General features: G+C 38.9%; 1 protein-coding gene across 3 annotated transcripts in view; it reads left to right on the top strand.

Moving 5' to 3' along the window:
• HELB (DNA helicase B) overlaps positions 1-24,962 on the top strand; it is a 35,664-nt gene that overhangs the window by 3,799 nt on the left and 6,903 nt on the right. For 2 of the 3 annotated variants that reach the window (XR_005223534.2, XM_037887154.2), the window contains exons 2-8: positions 5,596-5,976; positions 6,669-6,898; positions 12,946-13,824; positions 14,852-15,023; positions 16,084-16,225; positions 21,809-21,939; positions 23,141-23,225. Coding sequence is in view for 2 of the 3 variants with exons in the window: in XM_037887154.2 (XP_037743082.1) it covers positions 5,596-5,976; positions 6,669-6,898; positions 12,946-13,824; positions 14,852-15,023; positions 16,084-16,225; positions 21,809-21,939; positions 23,141-23,225 (2,020 nt within the window). In the remaining variant the exon portion in view is untranslated. Of the gene's footprint in view, positions 1-1,867; positions 2,029-5,595; positions 5,977-6,668; positions 6,899-12,945; positions 13,825-14,851; positions 15,024-16,083; positions 16,226-21,808; positions 21,940-23,140; positions 23,226-24,962 lie in introns of those variants that run through there. The other variant, XM_037887158.2, reaches the window with a different exon arrangement.

The raw sequence follows: 24,962 nt of genomic DNA, 5'->3' as shown, positions 1-24,962 counted from the left end.
CTGATTGGGGAAATGGCTGCTGCTGGGCCTATAAAGGGGCTGCTAGGTTGAAGCTTAGCCATTCAGAGAGAGAAGGGCCTGGCTGCAGGGACCTGAGGGAGTACCTAGGTTGGAGCAGGGTTGAGGGGGAAAGGCCAGGGGAGCTCTGGCCTGGAAACCCCTAGGCTGCGAGGCCTAGATTAGGGCCTATTACGTACTGGGGTTGCAAGGCAGCAGCCCATTGGTAGACAGAGACAGCCGCTCCCACCCCCCCTTGCCGGTGATGAGTGGCTGATACACTGCAGTCTGCCCTGGGGAGTGGGACTAAGCAATGACTGGCAGTAGCCAAGACTGAGACGAGGTGGGGGTAGTGGGTGGGGGTTCCCCAGGGAGGGGAGACCCTCAGGGATTGTTGGGGTTTACTGCCAGGGGGCAGCACCCCAGTGGGAGGAGGCACCAGGTCCTGGGAGGGACCGAGCCCATTGGTAAGGCAGATCACCAGACGGCAGAGGGTGCTCCAGAGGCTGACAGTGCTCCAGAGGCTGACACGCTAATTCCCGCAGACGAGCAGCAGGAGGCACCGCCGGGTGAGTCCGCTCCATTACATCATCACAGTTTTAAAGGTGGTAAACTGTGTCAATCATAGAATCGTAGGACTGGAAGGGACTTTGAGAGGTCATCTAGTCCAGTGATTCTCAACCAGGGTACGCAGAGGTCTTCCAGGGGTACATCAACTCATCTAGCTATTTGCCTAGTTTTACAATAGGCTGTGTAAAAAGCACTAATGAAGTCAGTACAAATTAAAATTTCTTACAGACAATGACTTGTTTATACTGTTCTATGTACCGTACACCTGCTCTTAAAAAATCCCACAACCTCCCTAGGCAATATATTTCAGTGCTTAACCACCCCAACAGGAAGTTTTTCTTCATGTCCAGCCTAAACCGTGCTTGCTGTGACTTAAGCCCATTGCTTCTTGTCCTATCCTCTGAGGTTAAGGAGAACAGTGTTTCTCCTTGTAACAACCTTTTATGTACTTGAAAACTGTTATCATGTCCCCTCTCAGTCTTCTCTTCTCCAACGCTAAACTAACCCAGTTTTTTCAATCTTCCTTCATAGATCATGGTTTCTAGACCTTTAATAATTTTTGTTCTTTGGACTTTCTCCAATTTGTCCACATCTTTCCTGAAATGTGGCGCCCAGAACTGGGCACAATACTCCTGTTGGGGCCTAATCAGCGTGGAGTAGAGTGGAGAAGAATTACTTCTCATGTCTTACTTGCAACACTCTTATTAGTACATCCTATAATAATTTTAGATTTCTTTGCAACAGTGTTACACTGTTGACTCACATTTGGCTTGTGACCCATTCTGACCACCAGATCCCTTTCCGCAGTACTCCTTCCTAGGCAGTCATTTCCCATTTTGTATGTGTGCAACTGATTGTTCCTTCCTAAGTGGAATACTTTGCATTTGTTCTTATTGAATTTCATCCCGTTTACTTCAAACCGTTTCTTCAGTTTATCCAGATCATTTTGAATTTTTATCCTATCCTCCAAAGCACTTGTAGCCCCTCCCAGCTTGGTATTGTCAGTATATTTTATAAGTTTGCTGTCTATTCCATTATCTAAATCATTGATGAAGATCTTGGACAAAATCGGACCCAGAACTGATCCCTGCAGGACCCTCACTCAATATGCCCTTCCATCTTGATTGTGACCACGGATAAGTACTCTCTGGGAGCAGTTTTCCAACCAGTTATGCACCCACACTATAGTAGTTCCATTTAGGAGCTAGGCGCTAAGTGGTGTTTCATATGTCAATTAACTTGGTCTAAAAGCCCTACATTTTTTTTCCTAGGCCACATCTGTGCTACGGGTACTATAGCAGCAGAGTTGCTGCACCGTGGCTATGTCAGCATAACCTTGAGTGTAGATGCAGCCTACAGCGAAAGAAGGGATCTTTTCATCACTGGAAGAACATCACCTCTCCAAGAAGCAATTCTTCTGTCAACCTAGTTTTGTCTACACTGAAGTTTATGTTGACATAGGTATGGCACTTGGGGTGTGGTTTTTTTTCCACACAACTGAGTTATTTAGCTATGTCAATGTAAATTTGAGAATCGGGCTTGCTCTACATTTAAAACTGATATTGGCATAGGTATGTCGGTTAAGAATGTGATATTTTTAACACCATAGCTGTATTGGTGAATAAGCACTGGTGCAGATGCACTTATACTATCCTAAAACTGCATTAGCTGCTATAATTTATGTCGTCTCTCAGGGAATTGGTATAAGCTCTACTGGCGAAAGATAGAATCATAGAAATGAAGGGCTGGAAGGGACTTTGAAAGGCCATCAAGTCCAGTCCCCTTCACTGAGGTAGGACCAAATAAACCTAAACCATCCCTGACAGGTGTCTTTCCAAACTATTCTTAAAAATCTCCAAGATGGACACCACAGCCTTCCTTGAACTTAACTACCATCGTAATTGGAAAGTTTTCCCTAATACGTAACCTAAATTTTCCCTTGCTGCCGATTTAAGCCAGTTACTACTTCTCCTACCATCAGTGGACATGGAGATCAATTGATCACCGTCCTCCTTATAACAGTCCGTAACATATTTGAAGACTGTTATCAGATCTCTCCTTAGTCTTCTTTTCTCAAGATTAAACATGCCCGTTTTTTTAACCTTTCGTCATAGGTCAGATTTTCTAAATCTTTTTTTATTATTTTTGTTGCTCTCCTCTGGACTCTCTCCAGTTTGTCCACATCTTTCCTAGTGTGTGGTGTCCAGAATTGGACACACTATTCCAGCTGAGGCCTCACCAGTGCTTAAGAGAGCAAGACGATTAACTCCTGTCTCTTACATAATACGTTCCTGTTAATACACCCAAGAATATTAGCTTTTTTTGCAACGGGATTACATTGTTGATTTGTATTCAATTTGTGATCCACTACATCCCAGTTTCTTTTTAGCAATACTACCACCTAGCCAGTTGTTCTTCATTTTATAGTTTTGCATTTGATTTTTCCTTTCTAAGTGAAGTACCTTGCGCTTGTCTTTATTGAATTTCATCTTGTTGATTTCAGACCAATTCTCCAGTTTCCAAGGTCATTTTGAATTCTAATCCTTTCCTCCAAAATGCTAGCAGTTCCTCTCAGCTTGGTGTCATCTGCAAACTTTGTAAGCATACTCTCCACTCCATTAGCCAGGTCATTAATGAAAATACTGAGTAGTACCAGACCCAAGACTGATCCCTGTGGGACCTCATGAGAGACACCCCCCCACACCCCTGTTTTGACAGTGAACCATTAATAACTACTCTTTAAGTATGGTCTTTTAACCAGTTGTCCACCCAGCGTATAGTAACTTAATCTAAACTATGTTTCCCTAATTTGCTTATGAGAATGTCATGTGATATTGGGTCAAAAGCCTTACTAAAAAACAAGATATAACATGTCTACTGCTTCCTCCCATCCATTAGGCCAGTAACCTTGTCAAATTAGGAAATGAGATTTGGTGTGGCATAATTTGTTCTTGACAAACCCATACTGGCTATTCCTTTTAACCCTATTATTCTCTGCCTGTATAAGTGTGTCTATACTAGGAGGGTTTGCCAGCATAATGTTTCTAGTTTTGATAAGGACTAAGTCAAGTTAGAAAAAACCTTTGCCATCTCTGTGGGGCTGAAGAGAGAGGGAATTTGTGACTTGTTATGGCAATACTAAGTCATATTTGTTTCTTGCCATTTGCTCATCCTGTGAGCTGTTTTGCAGTATGTGAAAATCTCTCACAAATTTTCCCATATCATTTATAAATACTCATTTATAACCAAATTATGGGAAATGTTCCTAATTCCTTCACTTGGCTCATTATTTTATGAGTTATTAAATATTTATCACACTTAAGTGTAGAGTTCAATGGCACCCTGACTCTTTTTTTTGTTCCCTATTGGCTAAAGAGACATAGGTGACCAAATAGACATAGATGGCCACTAGACTAGTCCTTGCCTGTTTCAACTTTTTAGCTATTTAAATTATTTTAAAGCAGGGAACTGAATGTCCTGTATGAGCTCCTGGTAGAATCTATGCTTTAAAACCATAGGCCCCAGTTCTACTCTATTACATCAGTCCAGCAATATAGAAATTGGCCCACAGTGTGATAGGTCTTCAACTTTACCAGCACACAGGAGCACAGACTTAAATGTTTTCCTGGCTCCTTATATTTTTCTTCCACATATATGGTTTTCATTGCCTGAAACCTCGGATTAGTGTATACATTAGAAGATTTATTAAGACATTAGACTGAAATAACTACCAAAGAACAACTACTTCTGTTGTACCCTGAAATTCTGCTGAGCTGCTAGCTAGTCAGGCCTGGTGTATGTTTAAAAGTTAGGTCAACATAGCTACTTTGGTCGGGGTCGGATAATTACATCCCTGACCAGTGTAGCTATGCTGATTTACCCCCAGTGCAGACACAGCTATGTCAATGAAAAAATGCTTCCGTCAGTGTAGCTACCATCCCTTGGGAAGGTGGTGAGCATACTCTAGCGGAAAAACCTTTGTGTTCCCTATGCCTACTCTATGGGTTTATGCTGGCATAGCTATGGCAAAGTAGCTATGCCAGTATAGTCTCTATAGGACCCACCTACTCTCTAGGTGGGAATGTCTAATACCTGACCGTTGGCTGAGTCTGCCAAGTTTGCTTCTTGATTTTTCTGAACCAGATTATCCAAAGGTTTTGGATTTTCCCTGAGACTTTACAATAATTTAGTTTCTACTGTATTATATTTTTTAAGTTCTTACTGTTTCAATTGGAATAAAAAAATGTGTAGCTTACTGGCTATATGGAGCCTGCCTGATGTGTATTGCAAAGATAGTGTGTTCAAATCCAGTTATGATTGTACTTTTATTACACACTTTGTTCTCACTTGATTAGTGTGATTATCAATTAATTCTTGTCACTTTTGTAACAAAAATAAAATGTGAAAATAGTAGAGTTAAGCTGTATTCTCTTTCCCTGACCTCTTTCTACTTGTCTGTCTTTCCTTAGATTGTGAGCTTCTCAGAGCTGGGACTGTCTCTGCTTTGAATGTTTGGAAAGTACTACCATAAACTAATAACAAAGCTTATATTAAAGTGTATACAGCTATAATATAGGCAAGGGGTTGCATGTCTTTTATTGCAATCAAAATGTCCAAGAACTCAATTATTTTGGACAAAATATTGTCATTTTTTTGAAATAATGAAGTTAAAATTAGTTTTAAGCATATCACCAAAAACATAAAACCGTAATTGATTTAAATAGTGCAAAATCTGACTATTAGTAAGCAGCTTTAACTGCTCATACAAATAATTCATACCACAAAAATTATTTGATGTATTGTTGACTTCAGCCACCTACAGGAACATAAGCATGATTTTTAAATTGATTGTTTGATTATGTCTGAGGTGTCTCTTTTTTTTTTTTTTTTTTTTAAAATTACTACCGTTAAAAGCAATATTACATCTGAAAATTTTTAAAATTTTTTTGGTTTGTTTGCTTTTACTTAGTGAATTTGTTATGCAAAATGCAATAAAGTTTTAAACAAATTGTACTTTTAAAATTTCAGTTATAATACAGGATGAAAGATCCCAAAAGACGTATGAAGTGGTTGGATGTTTTCCATTGGTTGGCCCTTGGTGGAAAGTTAATGTTAAAGTTAAATTGGTGGAATCAAAGTACTTTGTGCAAGGATATCCGTCATATTTCCTACGAACTGATATAGGGGAAAACCAAAACGCAGTTTTTTCACTCTTTTTTAAAGAGTGTTGTGTTCCTGACTATTTCATAGAGGAGTTTTTTAAGTGTTTTTCTGAGAGATCTTCCCTGAACTTCAGAAACCTTGAAGAAAAACTTAATCAGTTTCAAGAGTCAAAATTAAATCTTCAGAAAGGGAACAAATCTATTGAGACGAAAAATTTTGATATTTTTTATTATATTATGCAATCATGTAAGTATAACTTATATATTATTGGATTATAAAAATAAGAGTTATGCTTTTAAGATTTTTATCCATGCTAATGTGCTGGTAGCGCATGTTTGTAAATCAGTATTGATCCTGCAAAGATTTTTTCCTGAGCACATAAAGGGGACTACTCCCATGCTTGTAGTTAAGCATATATGCAAGTCTTTGCATGACCTGGGTCTTATACCATATAGATGGAACAGGAATCAGTTGGAGGGGAAAAAAAGTAATAGTGGAACGCACTTAAATGAAGATCTGTTAAGAGTTAACTTCCATTTCACTCAAAAATGCTGGCAGTTCTGCTTAGCTTGACATTTGATTGAACTAAATATTGGATGATGTTTCAGGTTACCAGATTTTATATATATATATATATATAATACTGTGAACGTTGTGTACATATCAGGGCAGGTAGACTTGGCTACGAATGTGAAACTGACTATATACATAATTCTGCCAAATGCACAATTTAATCAAAGTGAAAAAATATTTTTTTAATCTATTTTAGTAATCTTACTCGTATCAGTAGTATATAAAAGCTTTTTCAGACAGAAAACTAAAAAACCAGTTCTGTTTACGTTTTTTGGAATAAAGCCTAAGCTAAGTAATCGAATTGCCTTCTGCGAACACTTTTTGTGTATTAATAAATATTTTCTTGGTTTGTGATGAATATATAGTTACAGGAAAGACTGTTTTGGTAGCTTTGAGTTTCCCGTTGATAATGGAGTTCCTGCCAAGACTTCTACCACGTCATTTTTGCAATATTATGAAGGCGGTGAGCTGGCATAAAGTGACCAAACAGAGCAGCAAAAGTGATGAAAAAGAAAAAGTTTCTCCTGAAGATGAGACACTGCCAAAATTAGATGAGATGTTAAAAAATGAGCCATGGAAACTTGGATTCAGCAGGGTAAGTAACATGAATTAATTGCATTTTGATCATCATAGAATTCAGTAATATTTGCTCAAACTATGACCCTTGGTTATTTGGATGGAGGCTGATTCTGAATGTTTCTTTTTGAAGAGAGAATTTTTCTCTTTTCAACACCATCCTGGGCAGCTGCACTAAACAGAAACCTTCTGGATATATCTGCAGTACTTGTAGCGGGGCTCGCACCAGTGCACTAAAAATACCTGTGTAGATGTTGCGGTTGTGGGGAAGAATCATAGAATATCAGGGTTGGAAGGGACCTCAGGAGGTCATCTAGTCCAACCCCCTGCTCAAAGCAGGACCAATCCCCAATTTTTGCCCCAGATCCCTAAATGGCCCCTTCAAGGATTGAACTCTCAACCGTGGGTTTAACAGGACAATGCTCAAACCACTGAGCTATCCCTCCCCCCATGTGGGCTTCAGAGCCTGAGCTTCAGCCTGAGGCACAACATTGAAGCACTGTCCACGCTGCTTTAGTGCTCTAGTGCCAGCATAAGTCTGTGGATCCCAGGCTGTAATGCTTGCTTCCAGATGCAGTGTAGACATACCCACTGGGTCCAGGAATACCTTATCTATCCTTGTTAGTATTCTTCCTAATCACTGTGCAACTGTTTCTAATCTGAATAATTCCTTTATATTTAAATTAATTTCTTGGTATACTGCATGGAAGAAATGGAAGTTGCTTTCCGGTTGGGTGAACATGGGGAGTTTCAAATAAAAGATACTGAGCTCCTCAAGATAATCTTGGTTTCCCACTGCAGTAAGGCACAGTGAGGCTGAGTAAAGGTGCTGTGACAACCATAGTTAAGAGTTTATTGTTAATGTAGATTTCCATGTACATATCTATATAATAAGACTCTGAAGCCTAAAATGTCTGAGTCAGTGTGAAGAGATGGAAATAGCTACAAGTGTGGAAGAGAGCTCTTTTAGTTTAGAATAGTATTTGTTTAACCTTTTTTTTTTCATTTGCAGACCCCTAAAATATTTCAAATGGAGGTACAGACCCCTTTGGAAATCTTACACATAGTTTGCAGACCCCCTAGGGGTCTGCAGCCCACAGGTTGAAAACTACTACTTTATGGTAATGACAACTTTTCGCAGACCCTATAGACATAGTTCGCAGACCCCAGGGATCCCTTGATCACAGGTTGAAAACCATTGGTTTAGAATATCACCAGATTCAATTATCACTGGAATTCATGGTCTGTTAACTTAAACTGGATTGCATCAGCCATTTCTGGCTCTTATGAATTACGTGCCTTTATGAATTATACCTGTGTGATAGCATGGGCTTTCAGCTACTAGTATTGCATACTAACTTACTCTACTTTATATTCTGGCTTCTTAAGCATTCTCCATATAGTCACATTAAAATATATTGACTTAAGAAGAATAGCTAGATGTGAGTCATTCCTCTGTAGTTTGAGTTTTGTAGCTTACTTCCCATTATAAGCAGAGCTTGCTGGGAAACCAGATTTTAGTTCTGCAAAAATTTGAGTTTTCAGAAAAACTTAATCTAGAATTGTCATAAATATGAAGGGAAGGGTAACAACCTTCCTGTAATACAGTACTATAAAATCCCTCCTGGCCAGAGGCACAAAATCCTTTTACCTGTAAAAGGTTAAGAAGCTCAGGTAACCTGGCTGGCACCTGACCAAAAGGACCAATAAGGGGACAAAATACTTTCAAATCTTGGGGGGAGGGAAAGGTTTTGGTCTGTCTGTTCTGTGTGCTTGCCGGACACAGATCAAGGAAGCAAGCAATTCAACTCCATTAGAATTAGTAAGTACTAGCAAGGGAATGCGTTAGCTTATTTTTTGTTTTGGCTTGTGATTTTTTTTTTTCTCTGTGCTGAGAGGAACGTGTATTCCTGGTTTTCTTTTTGTAACTTTAAAGTTTGGCCCAGAGGGAAATCCTCTGTTTTTGAATCTGATTGCCCTGTAAGATTATCTTCCATTCTAATTTTATAGAAGTGCTTCTTTTACCTTTTTCTTTCTAATAAAGTTCTGTTTCTTTTAGAATCTGATTGGTGTGTTTTGTGTTTTTTGTTTTTTTTTTAGTGTCCTAAAAAAACCAAAGGTTGGTTTGTGCTAATCTTGTTTGTTCTCAAGCCTCCCCAGGAAAGTGGGTGTGGGAGCTTGGGGAGATATTAGTAAGGTAGTAAGAACTCCAAGTGGTCCTTTCCTTGAGTTTGTCTAAGTCACTTGGTGGTGGCAGCGTTACCTAATCCAAGGTACAAGGGAGAATTTGTGCCTTGGGGAGTTTTTAACCTAAGCTGGTAGAAATAAGCTTAGGGGGTCTCTCATGCGGGTCCCCATGTTTGTACCCTAGAGTTCAGAGTGGGGAGGGAACCCCGACAAGAATCCTAACAAAAGTTAGAAAAAATTGGAAGTATTCATGGAACTGAAATCTTACAATATTTCTTTTTAAAAACACTAAAATATGGTATATTTCATTTTGGAAACACTCTCTAGGATTCCCAGCTGCCTCCCTTGTAGTTTGCAGGGAGTCAGGGACCAGGGGTGGGCAAACTTTTTGGCCCAAGGGCCATATCGGGGTGAGAAACTGTGTGGAGGGCCGGGTAGGGAAGGCTGTGCACATGTCCCCAAACAGCCTGGCCCCTGCCCCCTATCTGACCCCTCCCACTTTCTGCCCTCTGACTGCCCCTCTCAGAACCCCCCACTCTCCCCCCCCCACCGAACCTCTGCCCTATCCAACAGTCCCCTGACTGCCCCCTGGGACTCCCTGCCCCTTATTCAACGCCCCGGCCCCCTTACCATGCTGCTCAGAGCAGCACGTCTGGCAGCCGTGCCGCCCAGCCAGAGCTAGACACGCCACCTCTCTGCTCTGCAAGAGCGTGCAGCCCCGCAACCCAGAGCACTGCCCGTGTGGCAGCGTGGCTGTGGGGGAGTGGGAACAGCAGGGGAGTGGCTGGGGCTAGCCTCCCTGGCTGGGAGCTCAGGGGCTGGGCAGGACGTCCCGCGGGCTGTAGTTTGCCCACCTCTGTCAGGGACCCTGGATGCTGTTGACTGAAATTTATTGTGATTCTTGTTAGTTTCACTGAATAGCCACAGTGAAACTGACCAGACTCTTGTTGTCATGTCAGTAGTTATCTTCTCCAGCACCAGATTCCTCGAAGTCAGGCAGCTTGGGTTACCCATTAGCCTGAAAGCCTTGGGGTTCTTGACTCTGAGGCAGTCCACATTGCAGGCTGACCCAGAGTGCCAGACCCTTGAAGCCCAGATCCCCAGCAGCCCACCAGACATGCTGCAGGACAGCTGGGGGTGTGACCTGCTAGGAAACGATTCAGTTTCAAAATCTGGCTGGATGATAGGTTTCCATCAGAAATTTGTCAGAATCAAACTTTCTGTAAAACATTTTAATCAAGTCTGCAAGTTTAGACAAAGTTTTGCTGGAATTTTTCCAACCAGCTCTAATTTTGTTGTGTTTTTTTTTTTTTTTTTTTTTTTTTTTTTAAGATAGTCCAACTCAAAGAGTTAACAAAGTTAGCCTGTGTATTTGCATTTTTAGCACAGTGGGGGCTGTATCCTTATTTGGGCACTACCATGTTATAACTAGTTGGTGTGTTTATGTAGTCTATTACATATGTTTCAGCAGCAAATAATTATAGATTTAAAAGGAGGGAATAAAAGCTTCCAGGTTCAGAAAAAATATGCATATTTTAATACCTGTGTGTGTGTGTGTGTATATATTTGGTGATTTAAAGAGACAAAATGTAATGCTGAATGACTAGTGCAAGGACTGGTCTAAAAGAGAATGTTTCACCTGTTTGTTTAATGATGTAGTTTTAAAACTGATCTAGCTAAACCAGTGCAAATGGATATGTGGGCACTTCAATTTAAGACAGGCATATTTTGGTTCACTTTAAATTGATTAGGAATTGGTTTAAGTTTAAACTGAAGCAAGCTCCTCTTAAACCACAGTGAAAGTGTTCTCACAGAAGTTTGCAGTGGCTTAGGGTATGTCTAAGCTAGAAATGCTGCAGATACACCATGTTCGTGTAGATGCTTACTACAGCTATGGAAACAGTTCTTCTGTTGCTGTAGTAGATCTGCTTCTCTGAGAGGCAAAAGCTTTTGTTGACCTAGCAATGTCTACACTGGTGCTAAGGATGTTGGCCCTACCAGTTTTTTGTCAGTAAAACTTTTGTCCATCGGGGTAGGGGGGGAAAAAAACACACCCACGATGGACGTAAGTTTCACTGACAAAAGTGCCAGTATGGACAGCGCTATGTTGGCGGGAGACGGCCTCTCACTGACATAGCTACTGCCGCTTGTTGAGGGTGGCTTAATTATGCTGACAGGAGAGCGCGTGCGCGCTCTCTCTCTCTCTCCCATTGGCATAGAGCAGCTACATGGGAAACCGTACAGCTTTGCCGCTGTAAGGTCTGTAGTGTAGACATCGTCTTAGTTTGGGTTAACCATGTTGCACAGGGTATGAAAATTTTCATAACCTTGAGTGATATAGCTGAGCCAACCTAACTTTATACTGTAGACCAGGTCATAGTTAAATGTATTTAACTATGTAACTATTCTGTCTACACAAAGCCTAAGAAAGTTAATGTGATAATGATGAATGACTTATACATAAATTAGGAATCAGCAGGATACCTAAATTCTGCATTTCCAGACTTCTTGAAGGCTAAGATTTCTTTAAAGATGTAGACTTTTTCTTAAACTCTTGTGAAACAGTTTCAACTTTTTAATACTTAACTGTTTTTTTTTTTTTAATGTGAATTTGGTATCGAGAGATCAATACAGTATTGGCTTGGTATTCAGTTGACATAACATTGTGGTATTGTAAATTTACTTTTAAATAGCAATAGGCCAGCACTAAACTACAAGAAATAAAATAATTCTGAAAGGGACTATGGTAATGAGAAAACAAAGGATTTAAAAAAAATTTTTTTTTTTTTACAGTCTTTACCATTGTTTTTCATCTGTTAGTAGCTTTTTCTCAGTCTCCTCTCTTTTGACTGCAGCTCCACTAAATCTGTTTAATTGCACGTCATTGAACAGACTCTGCAGAGCTGGTGTGTACATGTCAGGAATCAATGGAGTAGTCACCTTGACATTTTACTATGGAGATATGATCTTAATTTTCTTTTTAAATTTAATTTACTGCTGTTCCCTTTTTAAAATTTTTCCAGGTAACTTTATAATATGCTTTCAGAACACTTTTATATGTAAAATAATTTGAGAGGTCAATGCTTACTCTTTTGTGGGGGTGTGTTTACAAAGATCTCAAAACGGAAACAATTTGATTCTCGATCACTGTTTTACCATTGTCTAGTCTGTAATTTCAAAATGGCTGTTTTGTGAACTCTTTCTTACAGGCTGTTGGTCCTTAAAGTAAAGTCAGCTTTTGCAATGAGGATATGAATTATTAGGATGTCCAGTCCCATTTGAGTGCAAATAAAATAATCCCAATGTTTATAAGTAATCCAGTTTTCCTAAATCTTTGTTTGCTCTATGAGAAGAAAGGGAAAAATATTAAAGCAATAGATGTAAGCCCACCGAAAGGAAGGAAAATGGCAAAGTAGGATGAAATGGTTTTAATTCACAATCAATATATTGCAGCAAATGAGATCTTATTTGCATGTGTGCTATAATGTGTACACATGCACTCAAATATTATCACATGTATTGTATTATTCTGTAGCAGTTTGCTCTTTTATTCGGCTTGGTGATAGTTTGGGTAGAATACAGATTTGATACAAACCTCTTTTCTAGTACCCAATTTCTGTTAGTATTTTTTTTTTTTTTTGTACAATGGTTCAGTTTTCTACAACAAAATGACAGATGGGATTGATCAAGCCCCCTCTTGCTTTGCTTTGTTTGGTTTGAGAAGGTAGTATAGCTAGAACTTGTTAAAATTTATGTATTGTCTATACTTCATATTTTCTGAATTATAAATTTGTATTTATTGACAAAAGCATTAGTTCTGCAGTTACATACCAATATCTTGTGAAATAATTTAAACTTTTTTCCCTTTTTGGTGGGAAGATAACCTACAGAGAACTGAACCTTTCCAATTGTGAGGCAACTTGGGCAGCCTTCTGTCAGTGTGATCATCTCCTTGGGAAGATTCCTGAATTGCAGAAGAATGCATTAATAATATACAATAAGCTCAAGCAAAGATGTAGAGAAATGGGCCATACCTATGAAGAACAAGACATTTTGACCTCTTTGGTTTCTAAAGAGATGTCCATTGAACATGCCTGGCAATCCTTGAAATTTATGAAAGATGAGAAGATAGTGACCGGTGAGAAGAAACTGGTGTTTCTTTCTCATCTTTACAAATCTGAAAAAGACATTGCACTTTCTGTAAATCATCTAATGACCAATGACCCATGGCAGTTACATGTTGATGTGAGAGAAGTACTTAATGTTAAAGATACCACCAAATCAAAAGCAAATGGAGATATTAAAATAAATAATACTCAGCCTCCTGAAACAGAGCAAGTGGAGGGCAGTAATGCCCCAGATATACAAAACAGTGACAGTGATTTTCTTTATAATGAACAGGTATCAGACATAGAAACTACAAGTGAAGCAGAAGTGGACCCAGATCAAATGAAAGCTGTGGAAATGATTTGTTCTAATCCAGTGACAATCATAAGTGGAAAAGGGGGTTGTGGGAAGACTACTGTAGTTAGCTGCCTTTTTCAGTATTTAAAGCAGGTGGAAAAAGAAGTGGCAAGTGCTTGTAATGATTTTGAAAAGGACCTGGATGCATCTGCTGAATGGTATACCTGTAATCATTTTTGTCAGGAAAACATTTGCACAAAAAACCTTTTGAATGTTTTACTTACTGCACCTACAGGAAGAGCAGCTAGCCTGCTGAATGAGAAAACTGAGCTTCCTGCTTACACTCTCCATCAGGTATATAATATTTGTGCATTCTCTCTCCACAAATCTTTTAGTATAGTCCTTATTTTGTACAATAATCAGATTGCTAACTGAACCTCTTCTAAATCTTTTAACTGTTCATAATGGTGTTTAATAAGCACAGCTTGTCCACATTTAGGAATCAACCTTGTTTTTCAAAAGTTTACAAGTCTGACTTTTTACATCATGTCAGCTGCAATTTTTGGCCGCCTTTTGTTTTAAATGTGTGTTACAGTACCTTCTAGAGGCATAAAAATGATGAGGGGCTTTCAAATGGCTTTTGTCACCAATTCCATATATCCTGAAAAGTCCATAGTATTTAAAATTAAGGGCAAAATTCTGTCTTGACATCTGTGTGGCAGATCTCTCTCCAGTGCCCGAAATACACCAAAATCCCATGGATATTAAGAGAGATGGATTCCCCATGTGTAATATTTTCCTATTTATTGTAGGTTTTTAAATTAAAAAAAAATTGGGCTTGACAAAGATCAGGCACAATACAAACTTTGCCTCCAGCAAATACACTGTTAGTCTACCAATCACCTTTCTTATCAAGAAAATAGATGCTCTTTGCCCAAAAGGATAGCAGACTCTGTTATATCAGACCAGTGCAATAAGTGAATTACATAGTTGAGGGTCTTCCAATTCATATGCCCTTCCACTAGTCTCCAACTTTCAAATCTAGAAATTATCAAGGAAAGCCAGCTGACCTCCTTTTGTTTTAGGGCTCTGTATTTGAGGATGTTCTTGTGTGTGTATATATATGCCTCTGTATAAACAGTTTTAGTTGATTCTTCTCTGCTAAAAATGTGCTCTGGAGGTGTGTACGTGATTATTGGAGAGTAGGATTGAACCTTTTGAGCCTGTAATGATTCAGTTTCATCATGTAAACTGAGATGATGGCTGTAGTACATACAGCATGGAAGATCCCACATTTTACTTGTTATAAGGAAGTTATTTAAATTTGATAACTTCAGTTTCTTGAATTGAAGTTAAATTATTTATTTTGATTGGTTTCTAGGTCATCTACAGTTTTTATTCATGGAGGTTAAAAGACGGACAAATGCCGTGGAAGTTTTCTACTGTGACAGTTCTGGTTGTGGATGAAGGGAGCTTAGTACCTGTACAAACGCTTAGTTCAGTTTTAAAATTGCTGTGTGACCACGCTCAACTTGCCAAGCTTATTATACTTGGTAAGTGAAGAGCAATAGTGTAAATTTAGTATAATTTGAAAATATTTCCTGAGTTACGCAATATGTGAGAGAACTTGCTGTGTGTTATGTGTTTTATAAAGTGTAGTAGTTCCAAAATAATTAGTGGAAAGAAATCCAGTAGAGGTATGATATGATCACAGGTAAACTGATGAGGCTGTAATCTCTAAGGCCACCTGAAAGGCATGTTCTATTTCATAGATTTTGCTACTCTTGCCATAAAATCATAGATGAGATGGAAAAGAATTACATCCTCCAGCCTACCACCCTGCCAGTGCAGGATTATTCTCTATTGTCTATCTCCTAGTGTTTTGTCTGGTTCTAAAAGTATTCGATAATGAGGCTTTCACCACTTACTTCCCTTTAGATTTTTCAACAACCAAAATAACACATCTTGTTGTTAGTAAGTTTTTTCCCTCACTTCTTAACACCGCTTGAAAGAGAATGTTGACAGCATATGAACTAGACAGAAGAAAAGTAAAATATTTGATTTTTAAGGTAGTTCAGCCAGTCAGATCCGGAACTAACTTGTTTTTAATCTAACAAATAGAACAAAGTAGCATGAAAAGAAATTAGGATTTTGTACTCCTGTGCCCACTTTTGGAGATCACATTTTTGTCCCACCAAAACAAATGGCATGATTTAAATGTATAAATTCTCATAGACAAGTCTGATTTAGTGTTGACATTCACCATACAGAAGAGACTTAACAGGGTGGCATGTCATCAAGTACTAGTGGCTTTTTGAATTGGGAATATAGAACATGCTCCGAACAATGATTTTAATGTATTATATACTGAAGGGAATACAATTAGAACTATGCAACAACCTGATTCAAAGAAATTCCATTTTGGGATTCTTGGAGAGAAGCATAATTTCGCATAATTTGTATTGAGCAGGCATGTGATAACTCTGTCTTGTATTATAATGGAGGTCAAGTGCATATTTCTTTTCACTACTGTATTTTTGGAATATTTCCCACAGATACTATGTTCACTGTTTACCACTGATCACAAATGCTATTAATATCTCTCCTCTTTAGGTGATATTAGACAGTTACCCAGCATTGACCCTGGCAACATGCTCGCTGATATTTTTGAGGGTCTAAAATCTAGAGGCTGGTCTGTGGAATTGAGAACTAATCACAGAGCTGAGTCTCAGCTAATTGTAGACAATGCCACAAGGTAGGAATTTTTTTGTATATGCTAGAGGAATTTTTTTATAGAAGTCCTTTTTATCTAGTCCGCAAAATGGTAGTGGCACCGAAACATACAATAGAATTATGTGACTCAGTGTTTCTGTTGCAGATCTCTTATATTCACAAACCTATAACTCTGGAAAAGAAATTACAGCTGAAATATGCACACCGAGGAGCAATTTTGAACAAAAACATTGAGTAAAGTATGCAGTTTTTTGAATGATAAAAGATGCATATTAAATAAAAAGAACCCACCAAAATTGGAGACTTTCTTGTTCACTCTTTATAAATATAACATTTGGTCACACTGATGTCAGTGAGACTATTCATGTGAGTTAGTGTTTACAGGCCCTGATCCTGTGAACACTTAGGCACATGAGTAGTCACAGTGCCATAGGCCTTGATTCTGCAAACTGCTCTGTGCAGGGGGACCCCTCTATCCTCATGAGCAGCTTGCAGAGTGAAGGTTTTGTTTGCAACTAGTTTTGAATTGCTGTATAAAATTTGATAAACATGGTCAGTACACTTGTCTTTATTCTGACCTTTCATTTGCAATTACACCTTTATCATGGATTTGTGGTAAACTACCATTTATAAACAGGGTGGATAAAATCAATGACTTAAAAAGAAAAAGCTTTCAAATTTAATTGAAAGACATTTGTCATCTTAAAATAAACCAGTTTACAAATGAAATTTGCAGTGATGACAACCTATGATCAGGCCTAAATTTATTATCTATTAAAATAATTTAATTAAAAACAATATGTTGTCGCACTCAACCCTCCTCAGATGTTAATGAGTTACAGGTTGCCTGCTCTTTTAACTATATACAGAACTGGGGCGGGGAAACATCTTTAACTTTCAATTCATGCTTTATTAATATGCCACAGGGTATTGCTGTAAGTATCTGTTATTTCTAGTCTTTACAAATGGAGTGAAAAAGGTTGCCAACCCTCCCGGTTTTGCCGTGAGTCTCCCGGAATCGGGCTCTATCTCCTGGAGTCTACTGCAGCCAAACTGGGAGATTTTAGGCTGCTAAAAGTCTGGCGACGCAGCGGGGGCCCAGGGCTAAGGCTGCCTGCCTGCCCTGGCCCTGTGCTGCTCCCGGAAGGGGCCAGCATGTCCCTGTGGCCCCTGAGGGGGGGCAGGGGTCTCCACGTGCTGCCCGTGCCCCAAGTGCTGACTCCACAGCTTTCATTGGCCAGGAACTGTGGGCAATGGGAGCTGCGGGGGCAGCCGCACAGGGACCGCAGGGACATGTTGCCTTCTTCTGGGAGCGGCGTGCGGATGGGGTAGTGCGTGGAGCCTCCTGGCCCCGCTTACCTCTGGCAGCTCCCAGTTGGTGGTGCAGTGGGGCTAAGGCAGTCTCCGCTCCCACAGCTCCCATTGGCCGTAGTTCCTGGACAATGGGATCTGTGGAATTGGCGCTCAGGGCATGGGCAGTGCGCAGGGCAGGGACATGCCAGCCACTTCCAGGAGCAGCGTGGGGCCAGGGCAACCAGGAGCTGCCCGCACCCCAACCCCTTGCTCCAGCCCTGAGTCCCCTCCTGCACCCAAACTTCCTCCCAGAGATCGCACCCCTCACTCCCTTCAGCACCCCAATCACCTGACCCAGCCCTGAGCTCCCTTCTGGACCCTGCACCCCGCACCATCTCCTGCACCCCAGACCTCTGCCCCAGGCTCAGCTGAGCCCCCTCCCACATTCCAAACCCCTCGGCTCCAGCACAGAGCCCACATCCCCTACCACGCTCCAAACCTCTGCCCCAGCTGGGTGGGAGAGAGCGAGCGATAGAGGGAGATGGGATGGAGTGAGCAGGGCAGGTCCTCGGAGAAGGGGTGAGGCAAAGGGCAGGGGCGGGGTAGGAGCATTTGGGTTTGTGTGATCAGATGGTAACCCTAGGAGCGAATGCTGGTAATTATGTTTTTCCAAATATCAGTACTTTCAGTTTTTGTTGTGAAGAAAAGCTTTTCCTTTACTACTTTTGGTTTCAATTAGCTAGCAGGTGCAAAGACAATATTTTCTTTATTTGGTCTAGCTAATTCAAAGTTGAAAAACTGACTGGGAATAAAGAAACCAATGGAAGAGGAAACCAACCTTGTCTTTTCTAATCTATGAATAAAAAACATGTGAGAATGAGCTCTACTAATTCTACAAATGTGAACTTGATAGGGCTAGATTTTGAAAGGTATTTAGGCACTTTAACGTGCAGATAGGTGACTAGAGAGATTTTCAAAAGCACCTGAAGTTAGGCTCCCAGTGGGATTTTCAGAAGTGTCTATCTGCATCTTTAGGGACCTAAATATCTTTACGCAGGGGTCACGTTTTGTATCTTTTGTGTGGGCTAAGCTTATTGCACTCATCAGGGGCTTTTTGCATCCCTCCATTGTAGCCCACAAGCTGTTTGTGTGCCACTTTCGCACTCCCCTCTTTCAGGAAATCCTTGCAACTTCTCCACCATAGCTGTGGCTCTGTGGCCCTTTCCCCCTATGCCTGGGGCTCTCTCTCTCCCTGTCACATGCCAGGATCCTCCAATTTCCTCCTCTCGCTACAAGGGTCTTTGTGCCTCATTCCCTCCTCCTTCACATACCAGGGTCTCCCTTTCTTCCCCCCCCATGCTAGGGGCTGTGTGCATGCCCCCACCATTCTCCTCGTCCTCTAATGCCTGAATTCAGGTGTCAACATGTTAAACTCTGTTGAGAGAATGTGCAGAGAGAAGTTGAGTATTGTTATGCCGGAAAGCTTTAACGGTGCCATCGACCAGTTCTTTGAGTTATAGACAGTTGCAGAGGTGCTTGAAGCAGGGGCTATGCTCACCAGATGGCAGGAGCTCCATGTGTTGTCTTATTTTTTTCCCCTTCCAGTTTTCCGATTTTCCAAAAATCAATAGGATTATTGCATACTATGCCTAGAATATTCACTGAAATTTTGGAATTGATCATATGTGGCATTCAAAAGTTATCACTTCACAGACAGACAGCAAGAAGTGCTATTGAGTTGTTAAGGCATAGATAGGTTTTTGGCTCAAAAATGGCCCCTGTTGACCACAAACAATCAATTCACTAATTACAGTTAATTCCTCCTTTGTATAATCAGTTATATTTTGAATTTAAAACTGTTTTGGTAAACCTTTTTTTCTGATGTATCCAGCAACTTTTATCCAGCAACAGTTTTTCTTTAACTAATAACAATATTAAAATGCTGTTTTTGTGCATTTTTAATTCTAATGTCCATTCAAATGCAGATTGACACAAATCTCAAGTTAAAAAATTATCCTATAGCAAATAAGACATTTGTTGTTCACCATTTTCTAACATAAGAAACTTAAAAATTAAGAATCAGAGTAATTGTACATTGAGATGTATAATTGCTTAAATAAATACACTATATCTTCCTGGTTAACAAAAATAAGTGCCAAATGTAGTATAAAAAGGGTATATATATTTACTGTAGAACATTAGAAATACGAATACCTCAGGAATGGAGGTTGTTTGTAACTCTGCATATGACATTATGGTGGTTCTTCAAAAGTTTACAACTGAGCATTCACTAATACAGCTTTGAAACTTTACTATGCAAAAGAAAAATGCTGCCTCCCCCTCCCCCACCTTTTTAGTTTTTACATGTAACACAGTACTACACTGTATTTGCTTTTTTTGGGTCTTGTCTGCTGCTACCTGATTGTGTACTTCCAGTTCCAAATGAGGTATGTAGTTGCCTGGTTAGTTTGTAACTCTGATGCTCATAACTCTGAGGGTCTACTGGAGTTGCAAATCAGTGTTTTATTTGTTATACCAAGCAATGAGAATGACCTCCTCTTTAGGAAAGTAATTAAAAAGTTCAAATATAAAACAAGATTAAAATTGATTATTTAAATGCAGATTTCCTGCTTGCTGATTTACAACACTTTTTTAAATATTAAATCAATCCACCCTAATGATAAATGCAACAAATGGCAACTTCTAAGAATTGACTAAAATACAACCAATATTTAGGTTATTAGACCCATGTAACCATATCTTTCTGCTTAAGTATAAGTTTTTTTTCTTTAATTTTTTTCCTTAAGACTCAACATTTAATATTGACAGGTTTCAGAGTAACAGCCGTGTTAGTCTGTATTCGCAAAAGAAAAGGAGTACTTGTGGCACCTTAGAGACTAACCAATTTATTTGAGCATAAGCTTTCGTGAGCTACAGCTCACTTCATCGGATGCATACTGTGGAAAGTACAGAAGATCTTTTTATACACACAAAGCATGAAAAAATGGGTGTTTACCACTACAAAAGGTTTTCTCTCCCCCCACCCCACTCTCCTGCTGGTAATAGCTTATCTAAAGTGATCACTCTCCTTACAATGTGTATGATAATCAAGGTGGGCCATTTCCAGCACAAATCCAGGGTTTAACAAGAACGTCTGGGGGGGTGGGGGTAGGAAAAAACAAGGGGAAATAGGTTACCTTGCATAATGACTTAGCCACTCCCAGTCTCTATTCAAGCCTAAGTTAATTGTATCCAAGGAAATGGCCCAACTTGATTATCATACACATTGTAAGGAGAGTGATCACTTTAGATAAGCTATTACCAGCAGGAGAGTGGGGTGGGGGGGAGAGAGAACCTTTTGTAGTGGTAAACACCCATTTTTTTTCATGCTTTGTGTGTATAAAAAGATCTTCTGTACTTTCCACAGTATGCATCCGATGAAGTGAGCTGTAGCTCACGAAAGCTTATGCTCAAATAAATTGGTTAGTCTCTAAGGTGCCACAAGTCCTCCTTTTCTTTTTGCGAACATTTAATATTGTCATTCATTTTATTGACTTAGGCTCTGAACACGTGAATACTTAAGCTTGTGCGTAACTTTCAGCAAACAAGTAATCCTGTTGATTTCAGTGTGACTAGTCATGTTCTTAAAATAAAGAACATGGTAAGTGTTTGAAAAATTGAGGTCTTGGGGCTCTGTCATGCAAGGCGTTTAGTGTCCTCTTCACTCTTTGACTTTAACAGTTCAGGGCACTCTGAAACTTTCAGGACTGGGCCCTTATAGAGAATCAAGTGCTGTAGGCAGTTATTCACAAAATTTACCGCTGCCAATTAGAGTGTTTTCTTCTGTAGTATTCTGAATTCCCCCAACAGGACACTATCTGGATGATTACTAAATAACAATTGCAGCATTGCAGGATTTAGAAATTAAAGAAATACTAATACTTTACTGTGATTTTTAGTTATATTCAAAAGCTTTTTCATTGTCTATATTGGGGTAGTCAATAGGTGGACCTCAGGCCAAATCCAGACAGCTGGACGCTTTTGAATGGACCACAAAATCTTTTTATTTACTTATTGTTATAATTGTTGTTTTTATATTATTTTCTCTGGAGTCTGGACCTTGACTATACCTTGACCAAGAAATTTGAATCTTGACAAAAAAATAGATTACCATTTGTCTATATTTTATAGAGGTTAAAGGAGATATCCATAAAATTGTATAAGTAAACTTAACTGTGATGCAAAAGGTTGAGATGCACAACTAGAATGTTTTAGTATTAAACTATTTTTGTCTTTTTCTTTTGTGGTTAAGAATCTCTCAGCGAAAATTCCCAGAGTTTGACTCAGTGATCAAAGTCTGTGATTGGAGTGAAACGTTGACAATGCCAAGCCCCGAGAAGAAATTTATTTATGTTGTTTTGCCTTCTGGAAATGGTGCTCACTGTATGTTTGTATACTCGGTTAACAATTTGTTAATATTGCAAAAACTCTCATTTTCTCCTTTTGCAAAGTGTAACATATTTAACTGACATAAAATCAGTTTTATGTACTCTATTACAGGAATGAACTATTTCAGTAAATTTGAATTAGTCTAAATTATAGAATATGAAATTAGATTTTCAGTTATTTATCTTTTGACTTATGAGCTTACCCTTCAGGAATTAAATGCATGTACAGCAGTTTAAAAAAACCCAATTAAATGGATAAATCGTTATTTATATCAAATTACTGTAAGGGGTACCATGGCACCAGGTAGTTGTGATGGGAATGGTGCAGAAGGCTCTATAGCTTAAGACCACTGTTTTCAAAAGTTTATCACTATTATCAGGAGCCAATTTGAGAGAACTTTAAATGAGGCTGGATTTCTAGAGGATAGGTGCTTGATCTGACAGCACCATGAGTTAGTTTTTTTGGGGGAGCTGGTGGCAAGGCCATCAACTCTAGATTTTGCTTCCATCCTGTTTGTCAACAGTGTTCGTTTTTTTTATTTTTAGGGTCTTTTGTTTGTTAACCTTTGAAATATTTTACATATAGCAAAATACAACTGTACTGATAACACTTGTGGTTTGTTTTGGGTTTGTTTTTAAAGACATCCTAACCCCACCCCCAAATATAATATGGGGAAAGGAAAGTAATTGTCACAGTATTAATGTGTTCCAGTTTCTTAAGAAACTTATTCAGTGGACAGAACACTGACATTTATTTTCATATGGGCTATGTTACAAAGTTCAGACGTCTAGTTTTAGGGCTTTTTTTTTTTTTTTTTCCCAAAATTTAATACTTAAATCCCCGATAAACTGTCTAGTCAAAGGATAACTCCAGAGGTTTTTTTTCTTTTAATGGGTGGAATATATTGTAAAAAGCCATGTAGCCTAGGGGAGCAAGAGGTTTTTCCCATGTCTTTTTCAGCACCATAGTCCCCCAGACTTGAGATATGGGACATCTGCATTGCTTGCCACAATTTTTATTTTATTTTATTTATTTTTTGTTTAAATGAATCTTCCTATTTCAGGTAACCAAAATTTAGCACACTGGGGAATTAAAGCAGGTTAAATAAGCAAATTCTGTTTTCATATTGAATTGTATTTTTTTCTCTTAAATTATTTATTGTTCTACACACTTAATTTTCTTTGTCCATTATCAGATTTGCAAACTGCCATAAAAACTTTACTTGAAAAAGGACCTGGACTACAAGATGCCAAACAATCACAGTTCATTGCTTTCAGAAGGTATCAAAGCATGTATGCAGACTTTGAAAGAACTCTTGCTAGCATCTTTGTTCTAAAAATGTCTAAAAACGGAGTAAAAGAGACTTGTGGTGGTACTGGCGAAAATAGGCCAGTTATCTTCTCTCTCTGGCTTAGATTTATTTTTTTAATGTGGAATGTTGATAGCTTAGTTTTCTACTGCTAATTTATGTGGTTCCTTTTGCACTATGTACTTTGCCAGAAACTATCCACATGGATGTTCATGTTCATCCTGGGGACAAGTAGCTCTCTGCTCAAGGTGCTTTGAGGACATCAACATTTCACATGCCAGTAGTACCAATCGAGTGATGATAAGCTGTCTTTCAGACCTGAATTGGAACAGCATTCCTTATTCAGTTTCTGACTCCCAGCTTGTACCTTTGACCAGCTTTATAAGCTAATTAAGATGATTCTTGGTCTTCTAAATTCCTTATGATCTATTTTTCTTCACAATCTAGTCTCGTATTAATGTTGTTAAGCTGTTCTAGTGCCAAGCAAATAATAATTCTCTACAAGCTTAATTGTCTCTTACGCACCCATATCTCAGTTTTTTCAATTGTCCATATTACATTACAAAATATTTGTCATTTTGTAATTTTAATTTTCCAAATAATTACTGGAGTATTCATTGTACCACACAAGGTAATCTACAGTGGGAATGCTGTTGCAAGGGGTCATGGCCTTATTTGTCTTTTCAGCCAGGTCTGTTGCTCCTAAGATTAGTTCATTGCCTGTGCACATTTCTTCAGATTGCAATTGCATTTTTACTTATTTCCAGACTGCGTTAGTATCTAGGTGGCTGGTAATTTAAAAACCCCCTCCGACCTCCAAAACTTTTTGCCTAGTGCAAATGAGACACAAAATCAATAGTTGAGAGGCTCTATTTCTGACTTTGCCTCAGATTTTTTGTGTGACATTGTGCTAGTTATTTAATCTCCAAAAATGGGATAATACCTGCCTGACTCTCACAGGAATGCTTTGAAGCTAAATTGATTATTTGTAAAATGCTTTGCGATCCTCTAATGTAAACCATGTAATAAGAGAAATTGTTGATCTAATATCCAATAGGAACCAAGCCTGCAGCATTAAATTGTAAAGAAAATTGATCATCTTCTGATGCTTTTCTTGGGGGAGGGGCAGAATTTGGAGTTGTAAAAACCCCAGATTCTAAAACATTAGTAGTGATTTCTGGATATTTTACCTATATTTTATTTATATTGTGAACACGAAGTGGCTCTGAAGTTGTTTGTTTTTAATTTCTCTGGTCAGCTTTGAAGAGGATCTTTCAGAATATTTATCATCAGACCTGAGTCCTCTAAATTCTACCACACTGTTATTGATTAAGCTCCATTTAAATGTACTATTTAGCAAATCTTGTGGGAACATAATCTGCAATGACAAGATTTTAAGAGTTCTTAAGACCTCCAAGTTTCCAGAAAAGAAACATGAAAATGCTAGACTCCTTTTAGTTCCAAAGAGTCTATGGACAGACAAGCACTAATACCTGAATATACTAATTCTTGTTTTGCTGTGCTATCTTGGAAGCAAACCCAGTTTACCTAGGTATACTTTTTGTAAGCTGCTTGCCTTACTACTTCTGGAATTAAAATAAAACAAAACTGTTCTTTTGCAGCAGCATCTTCTGAACTACCTCTGAATTCAAACACTTTTTGTAATGGTCAGTAGAAGATTGTCATTGCTAAATATGTGTCCTCTTTC

The sequence above is a fragment of the Chelonia mydas genome, chromosome 1, assembly GCF_015237465.2.
Source record: "Chelonia mydas isolate rCheMyd1 chromosome 1, rCheMyd1.pri.v2, whole genome shotgun sequence".
Classification (NCBI taxonomy): Eukaryota; Metazoa; Chordata; order Testudines; family Cheloniidae; genus Chelonia; species Chelonia mydas.
The sequence above is the reverse complement of the archived record's forward strand: the minus strand, read 5'-3'. Positions and strand labels throughout refer to the sequence as shown.